This window comes from Lates calcarifer, linkage group LG6, assembly GCF_001640805.2.
Source record: "Lates calcarifer isolate ASB-BC8 linkage group LG6, TLL_Latcal_v3, whole genome shotgun sequence".
Taxonomy (NCBI): domain Eukaryota; kingdom Metazoa; phylum Chordata; class Actinopteri; family Centropomidae; genus Lates; species Lates calcarifer.
The window spans coordinates 501,351-511,580 of NC_066838.1; the positions used below are offsets into that span (position 1 = coordinate 501,351).

At 42.0% G+C, this 10,230-nt stretch overlaps 1 protein-coding gene across 1 annotated transcript; it reads right to left on the reverse strand.

The window, feature by feature from the left end:
- Positions 1-2,351: 2,351 nt before the first annotated feature.
- LOC108900454 (targeting protein for Xklp2) lies at positions 2,352-9,112 on the reverse strand. Its single transcript, XM_018701497.2, has 17 exons — positions 8,959-9,112; positions 8,319-8,459; positions 7,809-7,928; positions 7,522-7,645; positions 7,296-7,373; positions 7,029-7,145; positions 6,504-6,613; positions 6,189-6,337; positions 5,439-5,610; positions 5,207-5,345; positions 4,586-4,808; positions 4,340-4,435; positions 3,767-3,940; positions 3,537-3,683; positions 3,326-3,437; positions 2,746-2,912; positions 2,352-2,573 (listed from the first exon to the last, which is right to left on the reverse strand). Exons 2-17 carry the CDS (start codon positions 8,428-8,430, stop codon positions 2,463-2,465), a joined length of 2,151 nt encoding a protein of 716 aa, XP_018557013.1. The 5' UTR covers positions 8,431-8,459; positions 8,959-9,112; the 3' UTR covers positions 2,352-2,462.
- Positions 9,113-10,230: the final 1,118 nt, after the last annotated feature.

Below are 10,230 nucleotides of genomic sequence, written 5' to 3' on the forward strand. Positions count from 1 at the left end.
TCAGTTTGAATCTTTTTTAAAACCACCCATCCTGAATATGACAGTGTCATGGAAGTGCAACACTAGATTGTATTAGAAGTTGTTAATGATGACATTCCATCCCAAAATCCAGCTGTGTCTTTTGTAATTAATTTGTATTAAACTTCGCCTCTTAGTGATATGAAATTCATCAGTATGTTTCAAACCAACTGACAGCTAACACTGTCATCTTCCACCTTCAGCCATACTAGCATCTAAGGTATTTGGTTAGATGTGTTATCAGAAAATAGTCCAGCTAGTCATTTTATTCTCCAGGGCCCTACACACTGACATCATCACGTGTCTTCTTATCCTTGTGCTCTGAAAAAATAGACATTCTAAACTAACCTCTCCCTCTGAAGAACAAAGCGTTTAATCTTCCTGATGTACAGTACTGTGCAAAAGTTTTAGCCACGCTAGATGTTTTTACTCCTATCCATCATCAGGGAGGTGTCTGATCAGTCCCAGATTAATTCTGCAGCTGGACAATGAGGCCAAACACACAGTCAGCATCATAAAGAACTGTCCTCAGAGCCCTGATCTCAACATCATGGAGTCAGTCTGAGATCACATGAAGACACAGAGACACTGAGACAGCCTGAATCCACAGAGGAACTGAGGCGACTTCTCCAGCATGCTGGAACAAACTACCTGAGTACAGGTGTACTGAGGAGAACTGGAGCTGTGTTGAAGACAAAGTGAGGGGAGGAGGGGGGTCATAGGAAATACTGATCTGATTTAGGTTTTTTCTGTTTACTGCACTTTGCATGAGGTTAAATGATAAATAAAGATTAATCATGGGATTATTTTTGACAGCATTTTCACTTTACCATTAGTGCCTAAAACTGCCTAAAACCTTTGCACGGTACTGTATATTCTGTAATTGTGTTGAAACACGTTTTTCACTTGGATCAGTGTCCTTTATGTGACAGTATTTAGTCAGAATAAAGGACAGTTATGTGCAGTTTCTTCTCGTCATAAGTTACACTGCACAGCCTGAGAAAACAACCCATGATGATGATAACACCAATTTGTCTTAAAACCTGCAAGTATGAAGTGCACCAGATAAGTAACCAAAGAGGCTATGCAGCTGCATTATGGGAGGTGTAGTGTAGGTGTTTTTAAAGCTCATGACTCATATTAATGACTAAAAAACATTGTGTCAGTTTTGACAGAGGTTGTATTGCTCACTCCACCAGGTTCCTAGACATGTAGGAGCCTATTAAAGTTCCAGTGTTACTTTCTATCAGCTGGTCAGTGGTTATTTCATTGAATTCATGTTCAGGAATATGCTTCTTTCAAGTGCAGAAAAAGCAAACGATACAGAACTGAACATTTTCTTCAGATATATTGTGACAGTTTCAGTTAAGTAACTACTGTTGCCATCATCATTACATAGAGATCCACTTTGGTGCAGCTGCTGGATCGGTATAAAGGTCTGCTGGTTGGTCTGGATCCTGTTGTGCCTTGAGCTGAACATCTCAGGAAATGACCAGGACTTCAGTGTCCTCAACTGAGATACTCCAAAGCCTGTTAAGCTTCTTTAATTTTTCAATCTTCTATTTGATAAAACCCACACTCCGTTTTACTTTTTTGCATTTGCAATATCACTTCCTTTTAAGAGATTACGTATTGGAATCAGAATGGAAAACAACTTGAATAAAACAGTGAGCCCAATTCAAGTGTGTCTGAAAGTCTCTCTGTTCTCTCCCTGCTGTATCACACAAGCATCAGACCCAAACTGATGAACTCAAGTCTCCTTCTGAAACAGGCTTCACAGATATGGAAGACAAATGTCAAAGTTCAGTTCAAAACAATAGTAATGAATGTGGCCAAAAAGAATACACACCCTACAACACCTGTTTACATCTGGACCCACTGCAACTGATAATTCACATAAAAGACACATCTGTCTTTTATGCATGTAAACATGTATTTAGTCAAGTGCAACACATACTATAGAATTACAGTATATATATATATATGTAAAGGTATTAAAAACAGAGGGCTCAGGGTCTCTGCAAACCATAGCATCTGGATCATGTAGAGGCCCTTAACTTGTTTAAACTGTGCTTTATAAGAGGACCAACTGAAACAGCTACAAACAAAACGAACCTGGAACCAAGGCTACTTGGCCACCCCCTGGGAAACTGTCTTCTTGGTCATTTGTCCTTGTATATTTCCAAACAAATGTCAGTACAGACTGATACAGACAGACAGAGCAACACAATAGTGTTTTCCGAGTTTAAACCTTGCCATATGTTATCTTAGCATTAAACACTTTTATGTGTTAGCTCTGTCAGGATGTCAAATTAAAAGTCCATAATCATAGCTGACATTTGATAATCTTTATTTGAAAAGAGATGAAGGCAAAATTTCAACAAAACATTTAAACTAGTATAATAAAAGTAGAGATTTTTACAGAGTGGAATGAAGCGGGTTTATCACAAGCGGAAACGATCAGAGAAATTTGGTGACTGGGGAACTGTGAGAGGAACTTCACTCTTCTTCACTGCTACAGGTCTGTAGTGTCTGATGGGCTGAGCCTTGTGAACCTGCAGAGAAGGTAAAGAAAAAGTAAGTCAGACAGACTACACTCTATAAAGCTGTAGCTGCACACACAGACATGCAGTTTGATCAAGCCACATGCCACATGGCTACCATATCAGTGGGAGTGTTTTCATTCAGCGATCATGTAAACTCTCCTTTCCAAATAAACCAAATGACCTGTTCTTGCCGCAGCTTGGCAATCTCCTCTTGCTGTCTCTGCTCCTCCTCTCGTCTCTGCTCCTCCTCCATCAGTGCCCTGAGAGCCTCTTTCTCACTGGCCAGTCGCTCAAACTCCTGCCGCTCCCGGGCCCTTCGCTCTGTTGCCAGCTCAAAGGCTTCAACAACTGTGGAACGAATCAATGCCTTCTCAAGAGAGCAGTGACAGATGATAGTGAAGGCAACAGGAACATAGTGAGTCAAACAACACTCAGCAGAAAGCTGCAGCAGGTTTGAATAGAGTCATAGACCGTAATTAAAATACTTGACACAATACTGCTCAGTCCCAGTTATAAATATGACATTATCAGATAATTATGGAATTTTTGTGTCATTGAAATTTTAAGAAACACATGTTTTCAGTGCGCTGATTGGAATAGAGGATGTTTAAGATGGGAAATTGAAAATAAGTACAAAGTTTTGCTAAGACCTGTTTGAGGCCTCAGCCAGTCAGTAATATGCATTTTTCTAGACTATGAGGATCTCAGATAGGTGTAAATAAAGCTGGGTTAGGGTTGGTGATCTGTGTTAACAGTCTTACCTGCTGCAGCGTGATCCTCCTTTTTGGGTTGGAAAGGCTCTTTATGAGTGACAGTGTTGGGCCTGGCTTTGAATACTGTCGCCTGTTCTTGTTGTTTCTGCTCTTCTTTTACCTACAAGGCACAGGGATCATGTTGAAACTCCAAGGTAAAGGCCGACATGACTGAGAATGAAAACTGCTCCTGTGTGTTTGGTGGCACATCCCATCATACCATCTGTTCCCAGCGACTGCTCCTGACAGCGCCACGCTCATCCAGGAGCAGTCTGAAGGGTTCTGGCTTCGTTGGCTCCAGCTTTTTCTTTTCAGGTAGGACCACACTGTCAAAATCTGGCAGTGGCTGGGCTTTGAACTGTGGTACCTGGGAAAGTTCAAAGGAAAGTGATTCAACAGTGTCTTTATTCTGGATGTCTAAGAACGCTGGATGAGAAAGTGTAACTCCACCTCTACATTTCGCATCTCCTCCAGCCGCTTCTCTTTCAGTGCCTTCCTCTCTCGTTCCCTCTCTTCAAAGGAGAAAGGACAGACCTCCACATGGCGGTTCTCAGGTAGCAGGGGCTTGAAAGGGAGACCAAAGTGGGGTACTGGGGGGGCCTTGACTGGTGAAGGAATTTTTGCCTGACAAGACAGACATCAGGTTTAGGGTCATGTACACAGGTATGGCTGGTATGGAGGGGTTTGTTACCTTTGTTGCTGCAACTATGATGTCATTTCTAATGTCCACGGCTACAACACCCAAAAACAGAGAAAACCTCTGTTTAAAATATCAAAATGTCTTGTGTTGTGTGTGACCAAAACCCAAAAATATTCAATGTATTATAATGTAAGAAAATGTCAATGTAAGCCTAAAGAAAAGGAACAAATTCTCTCTTGAGAAGTTGGAACCAGAACATTTGATTAACTGGCAGACCGTTGCAGCTCTGGTTACTTTAAGTTAAAGAAAAATCCCGTCTGTTAAAGCAGTGAAGGGAAAAAGCTGAGCAGCACTGAATTCAAGACAACCAAATGTGTCCTCACTTCCTCCATCTTGCGATCCACACGAACCCTCTTCTTGAGGGTGAAAGCTGGAGACTCAGGAACAGTTGGATGCAGAACTTGCTTTTCTGGTAACCCCTGTTGACAGGAGGAAGTACTCTTTACAACCTTCATACATGGAAATAACTGTAAAAGCTTCATGTTCTCTCTGAAGAATAAAACCAAGCCAGTTGTAGGGTAAACCCTTGTATCTGACATTGAACTGCTGGCAGCAGGATTTAGACTCACCACTACTCCTTCCAGCATCTTTTTGAGCAGAGGCTGAGCTTTAAAGGTGTGGGGCTTGTCTTCGCCCTCTGAAGGCTTCTGGGAAGTCTGTCTCTCCTGGAGCCTTTTTTCAATCTGCAGCTCAAAGCCTTTAGGTACAGTGGGTTCCTTCACTACTGGCTTCTTTAAGTCCTCTGCGCTCTCCAATATTTTCCTGTTCAGCTCCAAGGCCTTGAATTTAAACCTGTGATCAGGACACAACATCAAGATGGCAGAGGAGTAAATGCACAGCCTCATGTGGAAAGCCAGTCCAGATGTTTCACCATTTGGAGCTCCGATGACAAACTTGATGAAAATCAGTGATTTTTTTTCCATACATCAGCAAAGTAAGTAACAACACACACTGAAGTTGGACAGCCCACCAAGGAGAGAACTGGACATTCAAAGTCAAAAGGAAACAGATGTGCTGCTTCTCTTTCTAAAGTGCTTTCACAGGAAGCCACAATCCCTGGTGTGTCTTCCCACATTCACACCTGTGCACATTTGGTCGATCGCTGAAGAAAGTAGGCTGGACTGTCAGTTTAAGAAAGTTACAGTAACCTGGTAACGCACAATGGTGGGACATAAAATAAAGGCCCTTACCTGTGAAGCTTGTCCACCTCTTCAGCCTCCAGGTCAGCACTGCTCCTAACTGTGGGTGGCCGGCTCCTCTGGCGAGTCATCAGATGTGGGGTATGAGGCTGGGTGAGCTTTAAGTGGTCACCCTTCACTGGGGAAGGCCCTGACACAAACAAAGTTAAACATGTGCTTATCAGTTATATATAAACCCCCATAGCACAGAAAAACACTTTAGCTCTTAAAGACAAACACCAACCTCTCTCTAGACTGCAGCGACTGCGCAGATGGTAGCGGTCCGGGGTTCGTTTCTGGAACTGCTCTATCTGCTGAGCCATGGGCACATAGACATCTGGCCCCTCCAGCTTTCTCTTGCTGCCTGTCGACAGGTTGAAGGGTTTGGGTACTGTGGCACCTTTCTTGGCCTTTACCTTTAAAATAAATAAATACAATTGGGTGTTTCATACAGTTGGATGCACTTTTACAAGAGGAAGGGTGCTGCTCAGGCCAAAAACCGTAAACGTGACAAGTTTGTTTTAAGTTAATGAAATAAAAGCTTCAGTATTTGAAGAAAGTATTTTCATGTCTGTTTGCTGCAAGAGTTGGATTTACTTTGTTTTACTTCATAAATCAAACATTTTTTGACCAAGCTTTTTATATACACTTGTAGTTTCCATCTAGTGACAGATGACAACTGATCCATCATCAGAACCACATCAAAGTCATCAACACATTGATATTTTAGTAGTCTACAGAAGTACTTTATATTGCCTTTACAATAACTCTTAACTGTAGAGATGTTCGTTACAATCTGATTTCACTGAAGAAGCACAAGCAACAAGCAATCTGAATCCCATAACCACTGCAGTAACACAGCTTTCCCTTAAAAGGATCCACAGACACTTATTCTACGTTCTAGGTGAATTATTAGTGATCTGGGCTTCAGTTTTGTCAAAAGGCCTGGGGCTGCAGTATAGCTTTAAGGTGTTAGCATATATCAAGTACTTACTGGGGAGGAAGGTTTACGAAGCTGATTGATAAAGTCCACTTCCTTGTGCGCTGTACTAGATGAAGTGGTCACCTTCATACGGCCGTCTGTGTTGAAATGGAATTCTTTGGGCACAGTTGTGGACAGGGCTGTCTTCTTTGGTGGTGGCTCTGAAATAACAGTGACAGACTTCCTTTCTAGAAGTGAACATTCTTCCTAGCTTCCAGAGGTTTTAAAATGGCAACAAATGGCATCCAGCACATAGAACACAAACACGTTGTCAAGTACATTTGCTAATGGCTGCGGCCCCACATAAAGTACGTCAGTTGTACTCACTGCCAGCCAGAGCAGCTTTGTAGCTGGTCTCGTTCTTCTTACGATGCAGAGCCACTTTCTTCTGGAGATTCCTGATGCGCTCCAGCTCCTGCTCTTCAGAACTACATGGCCTGTTTTGACACATTCATCAGCAAAAATACAACTTTAACTTGCCTCTCCACCTCATTCTCATTTCAAGTGGAAATATTCTATTCAAATCATTTTAGAACTTCACTTTCAGTTAATGTCATTAAGATAATAGGATTAAAACACTTTGTTCTTGAAGACCAGGCTTTGCATATGCAGGTGGAGACAGCCAGCTACTTTTTTAAAAATTGAAATTCTTTTCACTGCCTTTGAATGTGGCCGTTTTGAATGAATAAACACTTGTTTTCCAGAGTTGTCAGACAACAGATCGTATGAAAATATTCACCCTTATTTGGCACACCAGGCGGGTGCCTGCACCTAATAGCAGTTCTATCAATGCCTTCAAGAACAAAAAAGAAACTTGTCCTCTTACACTAGTAACAGTAACCGTGGACTTACCCTGCGTTTGCAGTATTGGAAGCTGCTTCCTGGGTCTTAGGTGCACTCATGGCATTCAGCCCTCCACTTCTGCGGAGGATAGTCCTGGATTTTCTAATCAGTTGGGCAACAGGACTCCTAGAACAAATGGTTGCAGTTGAAAACTTATGCACAAACATTCTGTAAAACAAGAAACAATCTGTTGGGATTGGACCTATGCAGTCTAGTCTTTGTAGGTCATAGGAGAACATGTTGAGGAGGATATGACAGGACAACCATGACACTTACCTTCTGTGTTTCTTTGATGGTGGTGCAGTTGTTGGTGGTGGGGCAGAACCACATGTTGACCCCTTACGTTTTGAAACCCTAAGATAAATAGAGATTAATCAAAAACAAAAAAAAAAAAACTACAGAGCATCTTGGGACAGGATCAAATCCCCCTAACCATTTGACCTTGCTTTCCCATTTCTAAGTTCACACCGCAGTGTTACTGCAGCCATCACTACAACTGTACCTGCGTGGTTGGGCAGGAGGTTGATTAGCGCTCCTAAGCCTTGGTTGGGGATCAGTCTGACTCTCAGTTTCTGCAGCCCAGGATGTCACAATGTTTGGAGGTGGAGATGTCGATGTGTCAGGACCTGGAACATTGATCGGTCCACATGAGGTCACATTAACCAAGTCATAGGGACTATCTACTGAATTACAGAAGACTAGAGGACCACACACAGGGAGCAAGCTACCTTTAAGTATCTTAACAGAAACCACTGTGTTGTAATTAGGTATAACGCAAAGGAAACTGACCAGTGGCCACATCTGTCTCAACTTGACCTCTGGGAACGTTAGGTGAGTCGCTTTTCACGAAGGAGCAGTCGGGTCCCGAAGGTGTATTAAGGTCACAATCGGCTCCCCCCGCCTGTTGCTCTGCATGTGTGACACAGTGAAAGATAAAGTAGGTGTGGACACATGATCACTATTACTATTCTAATTGTCATTATTATTTTCTTTCCATATACATCATTAGCTCCACATGGACTCTGCACTATGCTATGTTCTCCTTTCCCTATTCTCTATGAGCAGTGGCTGCATAAGGAGGTACAGAAGACAAACTCATCCTTAAAAACACAATCATTGTCCTGATCATTTTGCTGTCAGGTATAGCAGGATTACACACACAGAAAGAAAACAACATCAACTTTAAGTTGGAAGAGAATGTTGCAGGAGAAACAAAGAATTGGTATTTGTTTACTGCTATCTCAACAAATCAACGTTAGCTAAATATCAACCACATTAAAATGTTGGAACGAGACTTACCAAACCACTCATCGTCGTTGTCTGCAGTCTCCAGCTGGTTGAGGTCGACGATGTGAGACGGGGCGTCAAATTCATAGCGGTCAGAGGTTCCACCGGAGTCGCTTTCAGCCATGTTTTGGGCTGTTTTATAAGACAGCCCGTCTAAACAAGAAACCATTAGAGAAACCAAACCTTACACTAGAGCCAGCTTTGGTTAAGTCTACATTTAGTTAACCGAGCAGTCTATCAATGTATTTCATTTTAATGAATGCTGGGTTACATCTGAAAACCATACTTCGATGGAAAATGACTGGCTGGACTAACTTATCACACCAACGGAACCGGAAAAGCTTCACAAAGAACATACATTGTGCCGATTAAAACATGTTAATCTCTGTGGTGACGTTAGATTGCTGAGTGGCATTTTCTTCGTTTAAGCTGTAGTTTAGTTTAAAGAAACGCTACCGGGGGAAAACGACTGGCCGTGGTCAAACGTTAGACCATAACTTGTCTTCACGGGGGAAGCATTCTATGAATCAAATGATCAGCTAATTCTTATAAATACATTTGTTATATTGGTACATTCACAACTGGCTAGTTTAATAAAGTAAGAAAACAATTTCTCATGTATTGCTGAAGTAAAATTTGTTGAAGAGCTCACCGAAGCCGTTCGTTTCCACAGCGACGCAGATCGAACTGCCGCAGACGCCGCGCAGCTTCACTTTTGAACTAGCCAATGGTTACCATCATGTTCATCAGCTCGCCGCTTATTGGTTCAAACTTCCTTTGACTTGAACACGTGATCGCTACAAATGGTAAAATAAGGTCTTGACACAACAAACAAATGGTTTATTAAATGGAAACGACCAATAAAAGTTTTACCAGTTATTCTCGCAATTTATCAAATGAATTCAAAGTCATTGTGGAAAATCCGCGTTTCTGTTCTGTTTTTTAAATTTTATTTTAAAAATATGAGTGTTCCCCACACAGCTCCGTTTATCTTCCATTCAATAATTTGGATACTGTCAGTACCATGAGAAGAGAAGAAACCCCATAACACGATGCGTCCACATCCAAACTTCACTGTAGGTACGGTATTTATAGGGTCATATGCAGAGCCATTTCTCCTCCAAACATGGTGTTCCATCTTGTTGCCAGAAAGTTCCATTTTTGTCTTCAGCATGTTGAGCTTCAACATGCCTTCTCTTCAGTAATGGAATCTTCCGGGGTGATTTTGCAACGAGACTGTGGCGGTGGAATGCATTGGCTATTGTGACAACTAAACTCTTTTCCAGTGGTTCTTGGCTCTTGGCTCTACTCCTCTGTCTGTAGCCCAAGGAGGGGAATAGAGACATGACAGGTGGGGCGCTACGACCACGAGAAAATGTATCCTTTTTGAGGTCTAGCAGCATTAATGCTGTTATTGACAGTAAAGGGTCAGTAATACATGTAAATTAAAACAACATCAGATCCAAGGGACCGGGAGGAAAATGTAACATGGAACCATAGTGCGAAAATAATGATTTAACGTCGGCATGTTAATTACAGCGGAACAATAAACAAACTTTCTCACAGTGGTCTTCACAGAGAGGCAGTAGTTAGCATAACGTTAAATAATGGATAAATTCACTCCAAGCGTGACAAAGAAAACAGTCGACGGTCTGACGGTAACAAACAAAAAAGTCAGCCGGAAAGAAAATATGACGAGGGTGATCTTGCTGTCGGATTCACGGTGGGCGTGGTGGGGGCAGAGGGGAGACCATAGACTGCGTATAATATCCAGTATTTATATACAGTCTATGGGGGATGTGTGTTTTATATTTTACTGGCAGCAGACAACATGAGACCCAACAAATTAAGAAGACCACACCAATCATGTCGATGAGCCACTCAACTCACACTCAAAGAGAACTGTCAGAATACAGTCAGCAGG

Bases quoted from the DNA above. Each gene is read 5' to 3' on its own strand.
- LOC108900454 (XM_018701497.2), bottom strand. From the start codon at position 8,430: ATGGCTGAAAGCGACTCCGGTGGAACCTCTGACCGCTATGAATTTGAC. The intron at 7,146-7,295 runs GTAAGTGTCATG...CATTTGTTCTAG, and splicing joins CCATCAAAGAAACACAGAAG to GAGTCCTGTTGCCCAACTGA. The intron at 5,611-6,188 runs GTAAGTACTTGA...TTTATTTTAAAG, and splicing joins TTCGTAAACCTTCCTCCCCA to GTAAAGGCCAAGAAAGGTGC.